Source organism: Cydia pomonella, chromosome 27 (assembly GCF_033807575.1).
Source record: "Cydia pomonella isolate Wapato2018A chromosome 27, ilCydPomo1, whole genome shotgun sequence".
NCBI classification, from domain to species: Eukaryota; Metazoa; Arthropoda; class Insecta; order Lepidoptera; family Tortricidae; genus Cydia; species Cydia pomonella.
Genome location: NC_084729.1, coordinates 6,096,829 through 6,120,665, shown reverse-complemented (window position 1 = coordinate 6,120,665; position 23,837 = coordinate 6,096,829). Strand labels below are relative to the sequence as shown.

The window sequence follows — 23,837 nt, the reverse complement described above, 5'->3', positions numbered from 1 at the left end:
TGGCAGCTATTAACTAACGTACACTATAGTATACAACTAAATACATTCTATGACATCCTGCATGACCTAATAAATAAATATTACCCAGTTAAAACACGCAAAATTAAAGTTAACAAAAAGCAATGGATAACTAAAGGAATTAAAATATGTTGTAGAAATAAAAGAAAAATGTATATAGAACTAAAACGTAAATATGATTATAAACTCGAGTCTCACTTTAAGATATACCAACGGGTCCTTAAAAAAGTACTGATCACTGCAAAACGTAATTATATTACAAAAACATTAACAAAAGCAAAAAATAAATCGAAAGCTGTTTGGAAATTAATTAAGGAGAATACAGGCAAAGCGACTACAACCAAAGGAGGTCATTGGAAAATAGAGCACAGCAATATAATTATAAATGATCCTAAATCCATAAGCAACTTATTTAATGAGTACTTTCTTAGTGTAGGTGAAAACTTGCACACTCCCAATCAAAATCGTGATTTTAAAATTCTACTCGAAAGGAAATCTGTAGATAATACTAAATCTATGTTTTTAAAACCTATTATGGAACACGAGATCATTAAGGTTGCTAAAAACTTAAAAAATAGCAATGCATGTGGACCAGACCATATACACACTTCTATAATTAAACATAATATTGACATCCTTTGCATACCAATCTGCCATATATTCAACGAGCATATAAAAATAGGAACATTTCCTAGCCAACTCAAAAATGCTAAAGTAGTCCCTGTACATAAGAAAGGTAGCACAAAACAAATTAAGAATTACAGACCCATCTCCCTGCTCTCAATAATCTCGAAAATATTCGAAAAATGTCTTGCAGACCGGATAGAAAAATATATGAATGACAATTACTATATATCAACAAAACAATTCGGATTTCTGAAAGGCAAAGACACAATCACAGCTATTACTAAACTAACATCTGAGATAATGAATCACCTTAATCGTGACATTAAATGTGCAGGAATATTCTGTGACCTAAGCAAAGCATTTGATTGTGTTGATCATAAGATTTTACTTTATAAATTAGAATACTATGGCATACGGGGTACTGTACTCAATCTCATATCTTCCTACCTAACTGGGCGTAGACAATTTGTTGAAATTAAGTGTTCAAGTCAAGCCGAAAGCAACAAAATCTATAAATCTGATGAAGGCATTATAAGACGTGGCGTTCCACAAGGATCAGTCCTTGGACCTCTATTGTTCATAATATTTATTAATGATCTTCCAGAAAATATCTTAAATGGAACTCCTTACCTATATGCCGACGACACCAGTCTGATTCTGGGTGCAAAGACTCACAAAGAATTGCAGAATATAACCACCAGTGCCTGGGAAAATCTCACAGAATGGTTCTCCGCAAATGGTCTATCGCTCAATAATGACAAGTGTTATTACATGATTTTTAAACGTGCATTCAACTCAATGGACTGTTCTCTAAATCTCCCTTTTGCTAAATCGGACTCAATTCGTTTTCTAGGTATCGAACTAGACCCATACTTAAGGTGGCATGACCACATAAACTATGTTGTGAAACGTCTAGGAAGTGCATGTTATTCTCTAAAATCGATGGCTAAACTTAGCGATAAGCAAACCCTGAGAACTATCTACTATTCATATGTCGAGAGTATAATCCGGTATGGCATTGAAGTATGGGGCAATAGTCCAAGTGTAAATAAAATTCTACTGATGCAAAAAAAATGCATACGCTTCATTGAAGGTTACTTCCCTGAAACGCATAGGAACCTATTTATAGAAAACAATATCCTTACAGTAACTGCATTGTATATATACCAAATCTGTTTATTTGTTCATAAAAATTTAAGCGCATACAAATCCAAAAAAGAATGTGAGAGATACCCGCTTCGCCGCAATTTAGATCTACTGCTACCTGAATCACACTTTGCATACTATAAGAAAAGCATCAATCATATCGCAATCAAAATATATAACAGTCTTGAAATAAAAATTAAGGATTCCAGTAACGTTAAGGAGTTCAGTACAAATCTAAAGACGTATTTAATAAGTAGACCATTCTATAACCTGGACGAATACTTTTGTAAGATATTGGATTAATTTAGACGGATAATCAGACTCATTTTATTTTAATTTTTATTGTTTTGGACTGTTATTATTATTATTTGTTGAATTTACTGATATGTTGTATTAATTTATTGTAACTATTCATTATTATTTTAATCGGAATGACCTCATCCATTTCAATTTTGTGTTATTTATTAATTTTATTATCAATATTATTGTTTACATTTGGTTTACATTTGATATGATTTTATACTGTGTATCTGCATGGATTTTTTTCCTTATGAGCAATAAAGAAATTGAATTGAATTGAAAGAAAAAAGGAAACCCATAAACCTACTTTTTCTTTGTGTCTATAATATAATAAAAAATCATGGAAAATGGAAAATATTTCAAAGTGGAAAAACGTTTTTTTTCTTTTTCGTGGACTATCACGTACTATACATTCCTCTTAAGTTTAGAATGTCGCTAAGTATATATCGCTAGGGTCCCCTAGACCCATATGGTGGAAATTTTTGCTGGCCGTAGATGAGGTCTTGCTGATAGCTCAGATGGCAGAGCGCTGGAGTATCGATCCAGAGGCCGTGAGTTCAAGTCAACCAAATAAAAAAATCCCATAAAGAATGGTTCATGTTAGAACGGCCCGGGCCGGGGTATTTAGCATTCGTTTTCTATAGAAAGCATCATATGATCAACGGTTATCTGTCTCAGAAAATGAAGTGTCGGTTGCCTCGACCCGGGTCGTTCTAGCGTGAGTCACCCTTGATGCGCGAAATTATATACCAAATAGCCTAAAAGGTTACATAAACAATGGTACGGAATAAATACTTATTTATGTAGGTATATATAGTTTATAAATACAAGTAGGTAAGTATTGTTTGCTTTTTTTATTTATCTAATATACTTTTCTTTATGCACCAATTGTATGTAGGTATATTACGTATTATTAATAAATAAAGATTTTTATTTACAATAACAATATATATAAGAGGATTATAGCTAGCTTAAATCTAAAATAGGCCCTTGAGACATTGTACCAAGGATGCTGACGGCATTTCCTCCTGTATTGCAATCCTGATGCGTTGTGCGAGGAAACCGCCAGCTCTTCGGTCACCAGTTACGTCAACCAGACGCTTCGCGATTTCCGAATAAAGATATGTTAGCACACAGGCTCCGTGGCGTATGTCAGAGCTCGAGCATAGATTAAAATCACAACACCCAATACCTACTAAATTATATACAACTCCTAACCAACTTTTCAGACTTCGGTCCCCAGGCACAACAACCGTCTGGAGAGAATACTCTTGCCCTCTCTCTACATTCCACAGACAAAACCAGTATTACCAGGCGTACGATTATTATCGTATATGTACGATAATTGGGACTCCGCTCCGATGTACGTTCCAAAAAGCAATCAAAAGTACGATAATTTTAGCCCTTGGCATTGTGCCACCCAAAAAGTCTAGTATTTGAAGCAAAATCACACACTTTCCTCAGAAACAGGCTAAAATTATCACCTTTTTGGTAATCGGTTACTTGGTGTATGTCAAACTTGTCGAAATTTTCTTCGGATGTGCCACAAAAATACACAAATATAAAACTTATTTAGACGAATGTAGTGTTTTTCTTTATTATTTATTGGAAATTTAAGCTTAATTTGTGAGCAATATTTGGAGTACTTTCTTTTTGATAGATGTTCGATAATTTTTTCAGCGGTACGATAAATACGATAATTCTCTTCCGCGCACATGACAACACTGCATTAAACTATGATCTCCACTAAGGATTCCTGACACAACATACAGCTGGATTTAAATATAACATAATATCCTCTACACCATAAACCTTCCTAGCATTACTATTATAATTTAAGGCCTCACAAATTCTACACAAAGCCAACGACCTCGTACCAAGGAAACCATGCTCTTCCACAATCTCAAAATTAACTCGCCACGCGTGATAAGACAATAATTTGGTTATATTATCACTTATAGTATATATTTCTCTAGCCAAATGCTTTATAGAGGCAAAATTATCCATATGTATGAAAGAATTAGGCGGCAAAAGCTTTTTACAGTCTTCTAAAGGTGTTCCCATGATGATGGGTATGGCGCCTTTTGAGTATGCGTGGTGGAAAATCTTTTCTGATATATACTGGCGACATTTGGAGTTTTCTATCACTACATAGAATAAGTATTCGGCTATTACTGGACAGTCTTCTTTGAAGTGACCGGGGCACCTGTAGAGAATATAAAGAATTATTAAGACATATAATGAAGATACTTGCTGGCTTTTTCTCCCAAGGTCAGCTATTTAATTAACTAAAAAATTTCCACTAATTGGTTTCGAGAGCATACTTTTGGGCGGTGTCATGGAAGGAAACAGTTTCTCCGATTCCCTTATGAATCCTTTCATCACTCCTTTCAATTCATATCATAAATCATTTATTCGTGGTAAAACTTAAATTACATACAGAAGTATATATATAACAAAAAAATAAGACTAAAACACATTGAAATTGTTTACCACGAAATGGGCTCGCCTCAGCATAATGCTGACGAAGGTCAGCGCTGATCTTCCGGCGAGACCATTTGTGGGCAACGATTGCAACTGTACGGCACTATACATATACCGGGTGTTTCCTGTAACACGAGCAAATAATTAAGCCATATATTGTACTCGTAAAACGATATAACTTTTGATTAACAACTTTTTAAAATTATGAAATCTTAAGATTTTATCTTTTTCATACAAATAAAATATTATTTTCAATGTACGCTGACATCAGTGTTTTTGACGTTGCTTGTCACGCTTTAAACGTAACAAAATTCGCAATACATTGCGTCTTAGAATTAACTTGAATGTTTAATAAAAATTATAACATAAGTTATTTTTAAAAGTTGGTGAACAAATGTTGGTGAGTACAGCCTACAGTTTAATTTATTGCTCGTGTTACAGGAAACACCCGGTATAAGATATATATGAAAAAATAAATTAATAATGATAATAATGATGATTTCCATGTAATTCATAAAATAATTCTGTTAATAATTAATTGTGTTTTAATATACATATACTTATGTATTTTGTTTTGTAAATCCTACTGTAGTCTATAGCTAGTTTGTAAGCGTTTGGTGCAGGTTAAACTTATAAATGTCTAATAAATAAATAAACAAATAAATGACACTTTATAACTACATTAACGTGGCGGTGAAAAGGTTGAAAAGGGTTACTGATCACTCACTTATTCGTATGATTCTTAACAGGCGCGCATTTCCCAAACATATCCACGCTTAAAAACCTCTGTAGCCGCATCACAAATCTCGTCCGAAACTCGACACAGTGCGACATGATAATTGCCGCCAAAACGTCCGTCTGTTTACGTTCCCAATTTGGGACGAGTTCTTTCAACTCTTCGTCAGTTACGTCGTTTAGTTTCGGGTAAAGAAGAGGTAGTGTTCGGCCGTATGGGACTGGGACGTCGGAGTCTGATCTGAGGGTATGTAAATAAAATGAAAAATAAACGTACTAATATTCATATATATCTAAGGACGGGCTTACGGGCAATTGGGAGCGTGCACGACTGTCACGCAACCTAGTGTCCGCAATTCTAGGGGAAAACGTCAATTCACTACATCTTATAAAACTACTCCAAAACTAAAAACTACTGAACGGATTTTCATACGACTTTCATCTTTCAATAGAGTGATTCTTGAGGAAGGCTTAAGTATATAACTTGTTAAGGTTTTGTGTAAATTGTTTGAAATATAACGATGTTGTCGGAAAAAATCACGCTGGCTAGGAGCTTTAATCGAAAACGCTGCCTAATCCGTTTGAGCTATAACAACACAATGTATGGTGGGGTTGTTTCTCATTCATAGGTCTACAAAAAAGTCCGCGATGTGAAATGTCTATCTTTTAAGGATAACTTACTATATCCATTCTTAACTTCTAGAAAAAGATCACGTAATATGTGGCATTTGCAAAGCTATTCACATGGATACATTATTAACAATTATCAAAATAAATACGTTAGTTATATTAAGCATTTCATACAGATTACAATGGTCCCTTACACAATACAATTTAAATGAATATTTCAGGAGTAATCGTAAATCAAAGTTCATTTCGAGCCATATAATTGTACGAAATGTTAAAGACGCTATCCGCAGTTAGTTCAAATTTTTACCACCTTATGCGCTGGGATCGCTTTACTTACCCCCACCACGCACTTCGCACGGTCCCAATACGAATGGGGCTAGTACAGCGGTGTCACGCACACGAATTCTAGCAAATCGTGCAGTCGCTTTGTGTGGTAGGGCACAGCACAGCGGATGTCGTTCCAGATCTAGAGAAGAGCCCAACTGGGGAAGGACCTCCACCTTACAGAAAACCGCAGCCAAATAACACTAGACCCTACTCATAGTGTTGTGTTCCTGCCGGTGAATAAGGTTGCCAGAGCTCAACCAGGGTGCGGAGTGTTAGGATCAGCAACGCACATGTAACTCCTCTGGAGTTGCAGGCGTACATAGGCTACGGAGATTGCTTAACATGTATGCGGTATGTTTGTTTGCCACCCACGTAGTATAAAAAAAGTCTAACGCCACAGCGCGATTGGTTGATGAGTTCGCATCACGCGCGCGATTGGTCGCAACTAGTTGCGTTAGATTGCACGATTGGCTCGAATTCGTGAGTGAAATGGCATTATAGTCGACGAGTAGAAAAAAAAAATTATGTCAAAAATCAAATAAAGTAATGGCGTTATTAAGTCAAATCTAGCAAACCGTCGATCCGTCATATTGACATGTCTGTTAGAACGATTCCTTTAATAAATGTTTATAGAGTCTCACGAAAATGAGTTGGCAGCGATTTTAAAAGCCCAGACGGTGCAAGTTCATAGAAGTTTCACGTTTATAATAACCCGTGCACCGTCTGGGCTATCAAAATCGCCGCCAATTTATCTTGGTTTCACTCGAAGTGTTTGCTAAGTTTTATGAATGGGGGTAGGTTTAGTCGGTACATTGTGCAACGCAGGGGTAACTGTGTAAGTGAAATTTTGGATACTATACTTGGTTTGTATGAATAAATGACATAATTAAAAAAAAGGGTATATCTCCCTAATGAGTTATAATTTTTTTTTTCACAATCCTACATTCCCGCGGGAACAATATAGGCCTTTGTCCTTCAGTACACCTGCATGAAATAAGACCTGCAAGTGTGATGAAAAATAAATAGCAGTGATATACTAAAACACACACAAGTCAGTAGAAAAATACGATTTGCGCGCCAATCAAATTTTCTATGGGAAGTTAACGCTTCGTGCCTACATTTACTTACTTGGACTCTATTGCCTAGGTAATAAGGGTGATAACATTTTGAATCAATTACAAATATCTCAGTTCTGCAATGGAATTCCGCTTGGTGCCCATAGAATGAAATAAAGGACATAGAAATACCTATCTAATGACCTAACTCGCATTTCTGTTGGTTTTTGGTCCAGGCTCCATACAAAGTTGCCCAATGTCCTTTGATGTTGGCATCTAACATCACTGACCAGAGTCCCAGAGTATATGTAACAGTTGCCGCCCATATTTTATTTAATATAGGTTATTAACCTTGCCTTGTATTTATATATTACAGGCTGCACTTTTTGTTCGGGTACTTTCATATTTATTCACATTAAAACAAGACAAGGAAAACACGAGAAAACAGTATAGAAATAAATTACTATTACCAAAGACTAACCTAGAGATGTTTAAAAATAGTCCCCAATATAAATGTATTTTAATAACAAATACAATTCCCAATAATATTAAGCTAGAAACTCGAAACACAGTGTTTAAAAATAAATAAGAAAAAATATTCATTGATAAATGTTATTATTCGGTTAAGGATTTTCCTAATGACGATAGTTTATAACATTTTTATTTATTTATTTTATTTTATTGGTATTCAGGACAACAACAGCCGTAGATATACAATTTACATAGGTATCTTTACATAGTATTAGGCCAATAACAGTTATCCGTTGGTTGCAAAATAATATACAAATATATTATTAGTAAAACAAAGTAAGTAATATTTAAAGTGAAACTGTGCAAGCCCACAGTAACAGTAACAGTACGTGATAATCAATATGAAAATTGAAGTTGGAGGTAGGAGGTACACATGCTTGCATAAAGTTAATAGGTGTGCATTAACGTTAATAGTTGTTTTAATTTATTTATATTGCACTTGTAAATAATTATAAGCGATCACGCTTTTACCCAAAGATCACTATTTAGCGCTCCTGTAAAGTAACTGTTTTACTTACTACATTTTATGTAATGTGCATGGTTAGGGACCATCCCTTGCATAAGATACCTTTTCTTTCTTCCTAGCGTTGTCCCGGCATATTGCCACGGCTCAAGGGAGCCTGGGGTCCGCTTTGACAACTAATCCCAAGATTTGGCGTATGCACTAGTTTTTACGAAAGCGACTGCCATCTGACCTTCCAACCCAGAGGGTACTAGGCCTTGTTGGGATTAGTCCGGTTTCCTCACGATGTTTTCCTTCACCGAAAAGCGACTGGTAAATATCAAATAACATTTCGTACATAAGTTCCGAAAAACTCATTGGTACGAGCCGCGGTTTGAACCCGCGACCTCCGGATTGCAAGTCGCACGCTCTTACCGCTAGGTCACCAGCGCTTCATAAGATACCAAAATATGTTTTAAGCCAAGACGCCAATGATGAGTACTCCTACCGTATAATATAGGATTAACATTTAGGTACAACAGTATTTGGTAAATCTTTAGAACCTATTAAAACACTAAATAATTATTATATTCATCTTTTTTTGTTAAGTATGTTTTTTTTTTTTTTTTTTTAATGAGAAGACTAGTTTTGTTTAATTTTTAGTTAATGTCGTGTGCCCTTACAGGGTGTCATGGTACAACATCTTGATTTACTATGTACATGACTTTACAACAAATAAATTATATGAATGAATGTATTTACCTGTATGACATTGACCAATTAAACATATTAGCCAATCGCGAATAACTGGGTTTATTCCGTAGTGGGACGCCAGCGTATATGTTAACCGGAGATTCGTCCGTCCAAAATATCCAGCGTTGGTACGGCCTGCGTTTCGTGGAATCCGGTAATTCGCCTGCAAAAATAATATTGATAAGAGAAAGATAGTTTATTACTCAAGTAGGCATGTTACAATGCGCTTATGAACGTCAAATAAAGCTACACCGGCTCTAATCGGAGAAGATTTAAATCCCCCTTTAATTGCAGGAGGGTATCCCAGTATGGACCGGCAAGAATATCGGCGGGACACATCTTTTCAAAACATTACATCTTATAATTAACATGCATTAAATAAGAAAAATAAAATACAATTTAGATTACTATAGAAATCATGCAATTACATACGGAGCTACTTTTCTTCATAGAAATTTGATTAAAAATATATACATATTTTTAATCAACATGTACATTATTGAATGAATGGAAAACCTTTAATTCGAGTAACTGGAACCATACGACTTGTTATAGGCACTTCGTTTTTTAGCAAAAAGAAATATCATGAACCGTGAAAATTATTGTCTAGTTCCTTTAATCGACGGAGCACCGCTACGCGCTCCTATTTCTAGTATTTGCCCTTCGGGCATCTGTACCCCTAGTGTAAATTTATTCGATATCGAAACGTAACGTCCGCGTTTGCATTGTCTCATTTTCTATGGAATTTTGAGTTTCCAAAACGTCCCGCTTGACGCGCTGTTTCTAAATCCTATACAAAATGAGACTAAACGCAAACGCGTACGTCACGTTTCGATATTGAATAAATTTACACTAGGGGTTCTGATGCAACCTAACGAACCTATCTTTTCTATTAGTTTAATGTGTCTACCGTCAAAACATTACACAGGAAGTTTACGATCGGCCTGATTTTTTAAGATCTGCCACCGACACACATAAACACAACACAACACATTGAGCACACAACAAAAAAGCGGCCAAGTGCAAGTCGGACTCGCGCATGAAGGGTTCCGTACCATTTGAGACGTATTAAAAAAAATCTACTTGCTAGATCTTGTTCAACATTTTACCACTTTGGAAGTGTCTCTCGCGCAAACTATTCAGTTTAGAAAAAAATGATATTAGGAACCTAAATATCATTTTTGAAGACCCATCCATAGATACCACACACGTATGGGTTTGATGAAAAAAGATTTTTTGAGTTTCAGTTCTAAGTATGGGGAACCCCCAAAATTTATTGTTTTTTTTCTATTTTTATGTGTACATCTTAATGCGGTTCATAGAATACATCCACTTACTAAGTTTGAACAGTATAGCTCTTATAGTTTCGGAAAAAAGTGGCTGTGACAGAATCGGACAGACAGACGGACATGACGAATCTATAAGGGTTCCGTTTTTTGCCATTTGGCTACGGAACCCTAAAAACAGCTAAGCTAACACATTGAGTGCCGGGCACCCGCTCGGCGGGCGCTCTGTTCGTAGTCGCTTTCCTCTAGAAAGCGGGAAAACGCTAGAATCGGCTACGCGTGTAGCGCTACGAAAACGTTGGCAGTGAATGCGTTAAGCTTGGCAACGTCTTGGTAAGGTACACCATAATTTTTACCAAAATTTCACATTATGTAGTTCGAAAGTCGGTGATAAATAACTTAGGTACCTACTATTAAGGGGCCCATTGATTAAGATCCGATTACCTACATTTACACTCGTTTTCGCCCGATGTCAGTCCCGAGATAGTTACTACTCATATTTATAGTGTTCTTGCTGGTGAGTAAAGTTGCCAGAGCTCAACGAGGGAGTTAGCGTCGGCAGCGCGCATGTAATACCTATGGAGTTTGAGACGTCCATAGACTACGGTGACTGCTCACCATCAGGCACCGATGCAGCATAAAAATTGCTATTTAAACTTTGCCTCCGAATGAAACACAAAACCACCACACCAACCACCACCAACGTGAGGAAAATATGGGAAAATACTAACAATGAAATACCAGAAAAATCAAACCAAATCAAATCCATATGAATGCAATAAAAAAAAGCGGCCAAGTGCGAGTCGGACTCACCCATGAAGGTGTCCGTACCATTTATGACGTATAAAAAAAAACTACTTACTAGATCTCGTTCAAACCAATTTTCGGTGGAAGTTTGCATGGTAATGTATATCATATATTTTTTTAGATATTTCATTCTGTTATTTTAGAAGTTACAGGGGGGGGGGGAGACACATTTTACCACTTTGGAAGTGTCTCTCGCGTAAACTATTCAGTTTTGAAAAAAATGATATTAGAAACCTCAATATCATTTTTAAAGACCTATCCATAGATATCCCACACGTATGGGTTTGATGAAAAAAGATTTTTGAGTTTCAGTTCTAAGTATGGGGAACCCCCAAAATTTAATGTTTTTTTTTTCTATTTTTGTGTAAAAAATCTGAATGCGGTTCATAGAATACATCTACTTACCAAGTTTGAACAGTTTCGGAAAAAAGTGGTTGTGACATAAACGGACAGACAGACGGACATGACGAATCTATAAGGGTTCCGTTTTTTGCCATTTGGCTACGGTACCCTAAAAATGAATCATTTAAAATCATCATTTAAAAGTCAATTTCACCAGCTAACATAAGGAAATAACTCAAAATATGCATCTGATTACTTTGCCCACATGTGGATAAAATGCAACTTTCTCATTAGTTATTTAACAATCAAGAGGGCATTTACCAGTTGGTGAGGTGAAAAATAGGGTTGTTTCCAATTTTTTGAAACGCTTGTATTACGTTCTATATTAACTAAAAGTTGCCCTAAAATTCAACTTTTATACTAAAAACCGCTTTAAAATATTAAATTAACAAGATATATTTTGACGGATGCTTTCGCGCCCAAAACGCTCTTTGAAAATTGTGTGACGTCACAGTTTACGGTTTGACACATAACTACATACACACGTAGAAGGTACGAGCTGTCAACTGACATTTGTCATTTCTTGTTTATCGCCTAACTGTCAACAGTGTCAATCCGAGAGTTGTGACGTCATCAGAATCTTCAAAGACGTTTCGAGTTTGGTCACGTGACGTGTGCCAAAAGATATTTTAAATTCAATATTTACAAAAATATGGTCATTACAGGTCCCCTACAAGTAGTTTAACATGTTCTTATAATCCAAAAGAATTTATTGGGATACAATTCTGCCCTAAGATTTGTAGATGGAAACAACCCTATTACATATTCTACAGACCTTTATGTAGATGCACAACAACGGCGTCCGTGGAAGAAAGCAAAGTGTCATCGTCTTCGAAAAACTTGCAATTTGTGACGCTGCAGCCGAACAGCGGGTGGACGCTGGAATGAAACCAAAGAAGATGGAGTTTAAATTGCTAAATAATTATAAACTGAGACAGGTGACATATAGGTATTCTCGTTTTTGGTGGGATTTCACTTCTTTTTGTAAGTTGCTTACACAACTACATTTTTTAGTTTGTTCAGTTTGTCTTTCTTTTTTGGGGTGTAGGTATTTGCACAACAGAGGTGCCTTTTTCATAGCCCGCACTCTCTATCTTTGCATCTCAGTATCTATTATTTTATCTAGCATGACATTAAGTTTGTATCTATAGGTTTGTATCCGTATTTGAATACAGATGGAAGTTTGAACTTCCATCCCCTAATTTAAATAACGAGGGATGATTTACTGAAAATCCTGAAAATGTATTTTATTATATAACAAGGAGACCCTGTACCAATTTTCAGACCTCTAGCATCAAAATTTGCGGTAGTCTCATACAAACTTTCATCCCCTAGTATGTATGTATGTATATACTTTATTTTACATAGAAATAAAAACACGAAAAACACAGTTACAGAGTAAATTAAATACAACAAAGGCGGACTTATCCCTGTATGGGATCTCTTCCAGTTAACCTTTGAGGAAATGAGTAAAACAGAAGTAACGGTGAATGAATGACAAACACAAAGAAAAGTGTACAATCACTGAAATTAATGAAATGCACGTTTTGAATACACATTGATACAAATATACATAGATAGAAAAATAACCATAAAATAATGCATACATAGATATATAAATAAAAATAAATAAATATTCAATATATAATATAAATAGATATGAATTCGAACCAGAAAAGTAAAGGAAACTAAAAAAGTAGAAATACTCAATAGAACTAGGAAGTCGTTACCAAAGTATCGGAAAGCCACAATTTTTTAAGCTTCTCCTTGAGTGATGCTACAGATTGGGGTCCTAGTTTAAGGGGTTGGGGGGTAAAAGTTTCATGTTGTAGATTTTTTTTTTTTGTTGTTTGTGTAATACTAGCTTACATACCAAATATCAGCTTTCTAGGACTTCAGGAAGTACTCTAAGAGTTTTGATGATCATCAGTGAGTGAGTGAGTGAATCAGTAACGAAATTGGAGGTTTTTAGATATCAATAAAACCTAAAGTATAAGAGCTGTGCAACTGAAACTTTTTATATTTAATAAGTCCACTATTGACATTATATCCCGAGAATTTTGTTTATCTGGTATAATCCAAACCCAAGTTATGAGGAAGGGTTTAAAAAAACGACGAAGCGCTTCGAGAAAAGGTGAGTATTGCCTTTCGCTTGGCTTTGCTCGTCTTGGCGGAGGCACTACCCCCAGATATACCTTTAACTACTGTAAAGTGCCAATTACATCCACACTTTATCAGGCCAGATATCAGACTTGATATTGAGCCCGAGAAAGAATATTTTTCCGTTTCACTAAATATCAGCACATCGTTTACAATATTTGAAATGTATTACAGTCGAATTCATAAATATGTAAACATTTCTTCACCTTAAGCCATTGCAATAAAGTGATAAAATGTATACATATTTATGAACTCGACTGTAAAAAAAATGTTTCATACGCAAAAATATCAAACACTGAACATTTTTGGCAATTAGAGACAAAGTATTTTACATTTCAAATATTGTTAATGATTGGCTGATATTCCGCAAAACGACAACGATTATCAGGCCCGAAATCAGTCCCGACAAATCGGGAAGTGTGGATGTAATTGGCGCTTAACTTACCTGTGTTTACCAAAACCCCCCACATGTCGTTCCTTGAGTGACGGCCATTGTTTCCAGATCAAAACGGTAAAATATCCGCGTTCCGGGTGGTTTACGACTTCATAAGATGGCGGATGTGCGTTCGAATATTTAAACATGTATGCTCCTAGATTAGATGTCATCCAGTCCTGTAGGTATAAAGAACATTAATATTTACCAAACAGGATCATAAGGACTCTTTATTCTTCAAATTCACAAGAGCTGGCAAAGTAATTAGACCTGAGTAATTAGATGAAAATTTTGAGTTGATTCTTAGGCGAAATTGGGCACCAAAGGTTTGGCCTAGTGGGTAGCCGAGATGGAGGAGGATGGCCGAGAACCCTAACCTGCCTCCTGAATACTGCCAGCCGTAAGGCGAAAATGTCGAGAAATTTATTCTATAAAAGATCTTACATTGAAATAAACAGAAGGAGTTCTTTGTACCTATATATATATTCGACGACCGATCTGGCCTCGTGGATAGTGACCCTGCCTACGAAGCCGATGGTCCCGGGTTCAAATCCTGGTAAGGGCATTTATTCGTGTGATGACTTGATGAGCATGGATATTTGTTCCTGAGTCATGGGTGTTTTCTATGTATTTAAGTATTTATAAATATTTATATATTAAATATATCGTTGTCTAAGTACCCTCAACACAAGCCTTATTGAGCTTACTGTGGGACTTACTCAATTTGTGTAATAATGTCCTATAAAAAAAAGGCAAATTTAGGATGGGCACCGGTAGACAGTTTTGGCAACCGATTTTCAATGAATTGCAAATCTAATAACCACGCTTAGTAACTAATATAGACTTACCTTTCGACTCTCGTAGTACTTTTCAACACTTTTCTGGTGTTGCCTCATACTTTCAGGGGTTATTAGCATCCCTACATCCACAAACAATCGATTCAAATACGAAAGAGCAGAGCATAACATAAAAATTGAAAAATACTTAATAATACTTGAAAAACACTTGCGAACCTTCATTTTAAAATTAAAATTAGGACCAAGAATTGATTTTAAGAGCTTATATTTTATATTCCATAAATTACCACCCTATAATATAATTCTATTGTAATTTTTCTTTATGCACATTTTTTAGAACTTGAAAGAGTCGAGGCGAATCGTTTTTTTTATCTGGTCCGTCTGGTAAATGTCAAATAAATTAAAAAGTCTTATGTAAATTTATGATTTGAACGATTTTTCTAGTTATGTGCTATTGCAGCAATTTCTAGCTTGAATTTGAGTATAGGAAGCAATGTCCAAACTATAAAACACGAAATCCTAGTGCTCTATAAAGATGAACGTACAGTGGAAGGATTTGTCGATTGCATCTAGCTGTACTGTCATTTTTTTTTCCTCAGGTTCCACTCACGCTTGGACAGTTTTTACAATTTGTTACTATGAGGTTTCTTTTTAACTATTCCAAGATTGATGTTTGTAATTTTGTGTACTAGGTAGGTATACAAAAAATATATTTGAAGTGGAAACTTCTTCAGGCGCGTTAGAATTTTTTTGAGATGTGAAAAAACCATTGAATTCGCTTATTATAGTAAAATGAAAAAACTTCCAAAAATACAACTGTCAAATAATCTATACTTTTAGTTTTAGGTTTCACTCAATGATGGAAAAAATACGGATGATTCTCATGAAGAACGAAAAAGAAAAAGACATTAATGACTCATCTGATGATGGCAAAGTAGAAGAAGAAAGAAATCGAAAAAACAGAGAAAAATGTAAGCGATACAGAGAAAAGAAAAAGAATGAGGTCGCCGCTCTGATGGGCAGTGGCTTTTCTGATTTGTTTCCACTTCTGTCGGCACTCCCGGAGTGCCACTGATTTTTTAGGTGATAGCGAATGAGCAGCGAGCCGCCTGATGGAAAGCGGTCACCGTCGCCTATGGACATAAGCAGGGCTCGGAACCGGTTTATTTTTAAATCCCGAAATAGCCCAATATTTTTTATTATTTTATACTCTTTACGTAGCACTGGATGATGTATTTAGGTAACAACTTCGCATTATTAGATAGTCTCAGTAAAAATGAAAAAATTAACCAAAGAACGAAAAAGAACGTAATAATACCGGTATTTTTTGTATGAAGAAAAAACCGGTTCCGAGCCTTGGACATAAGCAACATCGGAGGAGCCACTTAAGCGTTGCCGACACTTGACATCCCTAAAATACCCGCTTAAACCTCATGTCGAATTGCAAAAAAATCATTTCAATTTCAATTTAATTTAGAATTTCCATAGCTTGGTTAGTATTTAGTGACAAATTTATAATCAAGGTCTATAACCTAGTGTTAGTATTTATAGATTTCTTGTATGGCTACCTCCCTTATATTAAAAAATATTTCCAATAAAACATCTTATCTCTTGGTACTCTAACTCTATTAATTAGGTAAGTATACTTTTAATTTAACGCTGAATCCCTCCCCGCCTCATTTTCGGGATGCGCGCGCGACGTGAAAAAGCGAGTACATGCCATTATACACCGTGTTTTTTTTTATTTCCGTTAATTTCAAGGGTGCATTCCTGAGCTTAAATTAAGTAACTTTCTCAAAGACACCGGTATTGTAAATAAATCGATGTTTGAAATGTCATTGATATGTCATAGTTTTCAATTGTTTGGTAGAGTTAAATGTCATGCCCGTGTTACAACAACGCTATCTGCAACATTTAATTACTTTTATAAAAAAAAATTAAAAAAAGAAAAAAACATTTTTTTTATTACTCATGCCATTTAGTTTCCTTAAACGTACTTACTCATGCGCCGAAGTTAACGGAATTCATAAAAACACGGTGTTTATTTTTAAGGTAATAAATGTTCATTTGAAAAAAAATGGTGTACTTATTTTAAATATGTTGGACCTAAGTCAGCATCAATAGTAGCGAATGAAACAACGCGCCAAAAGTATCTGATATCCCTGACAACTTTATCAAATATAGATAAATCCCTAAAATTCACGTTCAAAAGTACTTATATATTTTACAGTCTTAATTTTTCTACAAATAGAACCATCACGTTTTTAAGCTGTTACAAAATACTGCTTAAAGTTTTTGATCCGCTACTTTTAATGCTGACAAATACATTTACAAATATATGCAAATATTGTATTTTTCGTAATTATCGCAAATCTCCATTCAAGAACGAATGGATGCCTGTGGACGTTTAGCGTTAACCATGTGTTTTGAGAAAAAGAATCCACGTTTACATATTGCTGGTCTACTGACTCTCATTTCAGCCAATAAACTGTTTAGAAACTAAAAAGACGGTGTTTTAAATGATGTTAGGAAAACCGTAGGCGTTCGTTGTTTTTTATTATTATTAATTAAAAGGCCCACTAAACAGACAGCATTCAAATTTGTTCTTACAACCACCACTGGTAACTCACTTCGTTCGTTTCTTAAACCCACACTCGTGTATTTTAATGCCTTTTATTATGTAGCAGTCACATAAACTACTATTAACTTGACAAATTGCTTAATAAGTATTACTGTAAAGTATTATTGTGCAGCATTGTATTATGTCACTGTTGTCCAGTACCCCTAGTGTAAATATTTTCGACAGCGAAACGTTACGTACGCGTTTGCGTTAAGTGTCATTTTGTATGAGATTTTTGACTTTCCAAAACGTCCCGCTTGGCGCGCTGTTTCAAAGTTTCAAAGTTTTTTATTGTATGTAAGAATCAGGTTACATTGTAGGTCGAATATACAATTGAATATTTAGTCACACCGAAACTTTACCTTTTCAGGTGTACATACAAAATGAGACTTAACGCAAACGCGTACGTCACGTTTCGCTATCGACTAAATTTACACTAGGGGCACTGTATGATGACCGAGAACCCTAACAAACCTGCCTCCTGAATACTGCCAGCCGTGAGTCGAAAATGTCGAGAAATTTATTCTATAAAAGATCTTACATTGAAATAAACAGAAGGAGTTCTTTGTATATATATATTCGACGACCGATCTGGCCTCGTGGATAGTGACCCTGCCTATGAAGCCGATGGTCCCGGGTTCAAATCCTGGTAAGGGCATTTATTCGTGTGATGAGCATGGATATTTGTTCCTGAGTCATGGGTGTTTTCTATGTATTTAAGTATTTCTAAATATTTATATATTATAATATATCGTTCTCTAAGTAACCTCAACACAAGCCTTATTGAGCTTACTGTGGGACTTAGTCAATTTGTGTAATAATGTCATATATAATATTATATTTTTTTTTATTTTTTAAAAGATCTTAGATCGATTTAAACAGAAAAGTGCCGTGAAACCCTATCGGGTTTGTATTACTCTGTATCGCCACTCCATTCGTGGATACATTTTACCAGGGATCGGAACCGGTTTTTTGCAAAAACATCGAAATAACCATGTATTTCGGTTTATTTTATACTCTAAATGTAGGACTCAGTTGTGTTTTCAGATAACGATTTCGTATTATTAGATTGCCTAATTAGAAATGATGTAATTAACAAAGAACGAAAAAATACCGTTTTCGTTCCCATACAAAAAATACCGGTTTCCGATCCCTGCATTTTACATTACATATTGTTGTAATACATAGGATAAACTTGGAGGAAAAATTATACAAATTTACAAATGAGATTAATTAAGTACAACAAAGACATCGGCGGGTATAACTAAATAGCTCCCACTCAAGTAGGTACACAATCGGGCCGGGCATTCCTTATCGCTGAGCGGCTTGCGTCTCAAGAACGGGGGGCCTACCGCAAAAACCGAAATTCGCAAATTGCGGGGATCTTTCTCTTTTACTCTTAGTAAGACGTAATCAGAGTGACAGAGAAAAATGCCCGCAAATAATAAACCAAAGAACGAAAAGAACGTAATAATACCGGTATTTTTTGTATGAAGAATAAACCGGTTCCGAGCCTTGCTCAAGAAAGTCTTAAACGGCTAAGGTTTTCTTTAAAGCGTATAAATACCTTTGACGTCAGTTTTGTTCTACTTTCCTCTATTAAAAAGTCTCTTTGCTAGCCTACCACTCTAGCCTCCACCGATGGAGAGCTGCCAGATTCGTGAATCAATATCTTAGATCAAGCTAAGTTAGCGGCGATTTTGATACCACGGACTGGGCAAGTGTTATTTTAAACTCCATACTTCTATGCAGTTCTATTTACATTAATCACCTCAACACTTGCACAGTCTGTGCTGTCAAAAACGCTGCCAAGTTAGCTTGGTCTAACTCTATACGCCCTTTTTGCCTCAAACAGATCTTGGCTGTCATTAATGTCATTATACATATCTATGGAAAACATTAATCTGATTTTCAAATGACCCCACTTCAACATTTCATTCGATCGATATCGATTAAAAACTAAGATTGCCTTGGTCCACAGCCGAAGTAAATATTATTATTTCTTATTGTTTTTCGTTCCAATCCATCAAATGTTTAACGATATTTTTAATTGACTAGTTATGGCGCGAACTAATACGTTCTTTTTATTAAGTAAGTTATAATATTTCATAATATCACTAGTAAGTAAGTTTGGAAACATTAAGTTGTATAGAATAGTACATTTCGATGCTAGTGCGGAAAGTATGTTATTACTTGACTAAAGAATGACATTTTCGCACGTGTATCGAACGACGTTTTTTAATACAGTTGCGAAAAAATAAGAAAAACAACAAGTAGGTACTTTTTTTATGCATGTTCTATAAGACATAAAAAATTGTAAATATAAAATATTATACTATTATTACCCAAGTATCGTTGTTTACGATTATTTGTGTATCGTTTATTTAAATTGTATGAAAACAATATCGAATGTTGCTTTTGGAAACTTAAAACAATCTTGCAGTAAGAAAAACGCCTCTGCTTTGACAGGCGTTTCGGCAGCTATTCCGTTCCATTCAGACAACTTATTAAGAACGGTTTTTCAATATACAATACTAAAAAATAAACGTGTTATAATGATGAAGAGGTAAGTAATGAAATATGCTTACCTATATATATATATTTTTACAATAACAGTAGGTTTTTATGTTGATTACGGCTTTAAAGGAAACTAACATTAATACTCCTCAATAAGTAGTATGAATTGGAACAAGTGGAAAAGTAAAAAGCACTAGTTCGCGAAAACCAACTTTCCGCACGCTAAACAGCTACGTAAAGTAGCACTTTTTGAGCAAATGTATTAAAAACTTTATTTTTGAGTGGCATTAACGTGAGATTGAGATACTTCATTCGGTTCTTGTCTGTTTGTATTTTTTAATATTTTTGTCTTATAATTACCTACCTATATCGAGGTTTGGTAACAATGGTGACCCTTTATATCTATAAGGATAATTTGATAATCGTTTTATTTTAAATACTCGTATATTTTGGCTCGGACACTTAGAGACGTTTACATCTCTTTTATAGTACTTATTTGTCTGTTCATTGTATTTTCTTACTACAATTTTCTGTGTTTCGATATTTAGAGATTGTATACATCTTTAATAAATTATCTAATATTTAACTGATTTCATATTTGTAATTTTATATTGTTATTTTTGGCTATTACTATTACTTGTAAAAATATGACATGTAAAAGTGCCCAATGTTAGAGTTCTGAAAAGTTAAAGAATGATGTGTTATATGAAATATAGATCGTGTCATTTACGAAGACGCGTGCCTCGTAATGTTATGTTATTAAAGGTTATATTTGACAAATCTGCGCGTCATCTAGGCTGACACGGACTATAATAGGTGTTAAGTAAAACAAATGTATTTATTATTTATTGAAGTGAAACTTAGTATGCGACTTCCAACAAGGTTGCGTTAAACGTTTAACGCTATAATCGCTAACATAAAGTAGTAAGAGTTTGTGATGAGTAAATTCGTCGATTAGCTCAGCCGGTTCCATGGTGTAATGGTTAGCACTCTGGACTCTGAATCCAGCGATCCCTGACCCTGACTTTTTGTATTTTTTCTTTTTATATTTTCTATTATTTAGGAATTTTAGAATATATATATTTAAATATATGTATTATTAAATCTATTGTTCAAGTTGTTGTTCTACTTTAATTTATAATATTCATTACTAGATGACCCGGTGAACTTCGTATCACTTACCTCTTAAAATAAACCATATGTTTTTAGAGCATTATTTTCATCTCCACATTACGAAATTTTACTTCTTCCGCGCGGAGGGACTCCACGCACAATTTTTTTATTTAAAGTTTTCTTACCAAAACGCTTATTGTTTTCGTAGTCGACATCTAGCATCAAGTAGCGGATTTATCAGTACTGCTACATGACAATAGATGTCGCGACGAACGAAAAGTATAATCCTCAACAATTTTCAGCTAATATTATAACCGGATTAACCGGAACTCTATTATCAATACCTTCTGCTTGTAATATTTGTTGTAAATTATTGATTGTCTAGCGGATTTATCAGTACCACTATTTGACGCTAGATGTCGACTACGAAAATAGGCGTTTTGGTAGGAAAACTGATGTATGAAGTGAGTAATGCTTTTGTGGATTATCATTTACAGCTTGTGCACATTTAGGTAATAATGTGATAAAATTATTACTACTGGACTAGTAATAATTCCATCACATTTTTAATAGAAAAGGTGCCATTTTATCATAGAGAAATTAAAAAAAAAGTGGTAACTCCATAAATCAGTTTCCTTACCAAAACGCTGATAGTTACTTCGTAGTCGACATCTAGCGTCAAGTTGCGGAATTTTCGTCAGTCGCGACACTTGTGACATCTGGTGTCAAGTAGCGGTACTCATAAATCCGCTATTTGACGCTAGATGTCGACTACGAAAATAATAAACATTTTGATAGGAAAACTGATGTATGGAGTGGGCAATGCTTCTGTGGATTGTCATTTACAACTTATGTGCCTAGTCATTTAGGTAATAATAGTCAAGTAGTAATAAATTTATCACATTTTTAATAGAAAATGTGCCCTTTTATGCAGATAAAGCATTAATCCGAAAATTCACAAAATAGCAGAAGTATATACTCATGGGCATAGAAGTCAGACCAAGATAAGTTGACAGCGATTTAGACAGCCCAGTGAGTGCAAGTGTTATTTTAAACGTCAAACTTCGATGAAATTATGATGCTTACTTAACACTTGCACAGACTGGGCTATCATAATCGCTGCTAACTTAGCTTGGTCTGACTCTACACATGCACTCATAGTGTTGTGTTCCTGCCGGTGAGTAAGGTTGTCAGAGCTCAACGAGGGTGCGGACAGTTAGGGTCGGCAACGCGCATGTAACTCCTCTAGAGTAGCAGGCGTACATAGGATACGGAGACTGCTCGTATCAGGCGGGCCGTATGCTTGTTTGCCACCGACGTAGTATAAAAAAAGTATAAGTGCCCGTCGAAAGGATCCAGTCCACATCAAAGATATGTTTACTTTGCACCTTACTCCCTTGCAATAAGGCGAAAAATGTAATAATATCTTTGACGCGACTGTACTTGTATTAAGCCATTAACTTTTCACTGTTTTCAGTGATCGTCAGCTCAATATGTTTTTCTCTGGTTACCTCATTAAAGCAGAGACATAGAAACCCGAGGAAAACTAATCAAAATCCATACCACCCAGAAGATGAGAAACTTACGGAGCTCTTAGGTAAATCGTGTTTTTTACCGAGGTTGCCTGGGCTATAACCGCGAAAATCGAAGTTCGTCAACTGCGGGCATTTTTGACGAACTTCGATTTTCGCGGTTATAGCCCTGATTTAAGCGGCGCGCGAACTCATATGCGATTTTAATTACATTGAGAACTATTAGTTACATCCACGTTACATCCAATTCAGCCGACCAATCAAATCCCGCAATTTAATGAAACTCGCATGCGAGTTCTCGCACCGTCTAAATGAGCCTTAAATGTCTTGCCATGTGAAAGTCTCGTGACCAACTCAAAGAATAAATAATTTTGAACACTGTTATAGATTTCTCCTCAGAAGACAGTGACTACTTCGTCGACAGGTTCGGTCAACTCAGCGAGGAAGAGACGACAATAATCGACAAGAAACTAAAAATAAACGGACGGCATTTTAATTTGCAGAAGCATGACATTGTGGAACGTTTAAAACTAAAAAGGAGGAAACATCATTGAATAAGTTTTTTTATTAACCATTCCCTTTTCTTAAGGCTTCTACAGACATTGCAACAAATGGCCGGCAATTCCAAATAGTTACTGGCTAAGTAGGAACAATGATATTGCAATAGAGACTGTGCACGTTGGAGGGTCTGCTATCTTGTGGCCTGAATCAGAACCATAAACATGTACATTTACACGTCACGTGTTTTCTTGTGCATAGTAGGTGCTGCCATCTTGTGGGCTACATCGGAACAATAAACATCACATTTACACCTCGCGCCAAAAATCTGACGGCTCCTGTGCTGCCTTCTACAGTTCATGCACGCTCCCTATCAATTCAATTCAATTCAATTTGTTTATTCTTCAATTCAGGCATTAACATGATGCACCCATGAATGTCAACGCCCGCGCCTTTAAGTTATATATGGCCCTTATCCCATGCGATTCACGGTGACGTTTGGAGAGGCCATTACCAATGTTGTTGTTATCCCCGGGCCTACCGCTATTATTGTACCGCAAAAGTGCGTAGGTGTAATTTAGCCGTCATTTACCGTTCACCATTAAAACCGCATAATGGGTTTAA

At 35.5% G+C, this 23,837-nt stretch overlaps 2 protein-coding genes and 1 long non-coding RNA gene across 5 annotated transcripts in view; 2 read left to right on the top strand and 1 right to left on the bottom strand.

Annotated features, from left to right (window-relative positions):
• Positions 1 to 2,578: 2,578 nt before the first annotated feature.
• LOC133532492 (4-galactosyl-N-acetylglucosaminide 3-alpha-L-fucosyltransferase FUT6-like) lies at positions 2,579 to 16,761 on the bottom strand. 2 transcript variants are annotated; one of them, XM_061871200.1, is made up of 6 exons: positions 14,985 to 16,761; positions 14,149 to 14,315; positions 12,319 to 12,422; positions 9,058 to 9,211; positions 5,303 to 5,551; positions 2,579 to 4,297 (listed from the first exon to the last, which is right to left on the bottom strand). In XM_061871200.1, exons 1-6 carry the CDS (start codon positions 15,153 to 15,155, stop codon positions 3,838 to 3,840), a joined length of 1,305 nt encoding a protein of 434 aa, XP_061727184.1. In that variant the 5' UTR covers positions 15,156 to 16,761; the 3' UTR covers positions 2,579 to 3,837. The 2 variants fall into 2 exon arrangements, with proteins under 2 accessions (XP_061727184.1, XP_061727185.1); XM_061871201.1 differs by lacking the exon at positions 5,303 to 5,551.
• Positions 7,874 to 23,837, top strand: part of LOC133532515 (uncharacterized) — a 93,448-nt gene continuing 77,484 nt past the window's right edge. Inside the window, exon 1 of the long non-coding RNA XR_009801713.1 lies at positions 7,874 to 8,736. This is a non-coding gene — a long non-coding RNA (uncharacterized LOC133532515). The remainder of the gene's footprint in view (positions 8,737 to 23,837) is intronic.
• On the top strand, positions 18,999 to 23,273 carry LOC133532781 (uncharacterized). Of its 2 annotated transcripts, none has more exons than XM_061871580.1 (3): positions 18,999 to 19,644; positions 22,661 to 22,780; positions 23,103 to 23,273. In XM_061871580.1, exons 1-3 carry the CDS (start codon positions 19,614 to 19,616, stop codon positions 23,267 to 23,269), a joined length of 318 nt encoding a protein of 105 aa, XP_061727564.1. In that variant the 5' UTR covers positions 18,999 to 19,613; the 3' UTR covers positions 23,270 to 23,273. The 2 variants fall into 2 exon arrangements, 1 of the variants encoding a protein (XP_061727564.1); XR_009801754.1 differs by lacking the exon at positions 18,999 to 19,644 and adding an exon at positions 19,684 to 19,826.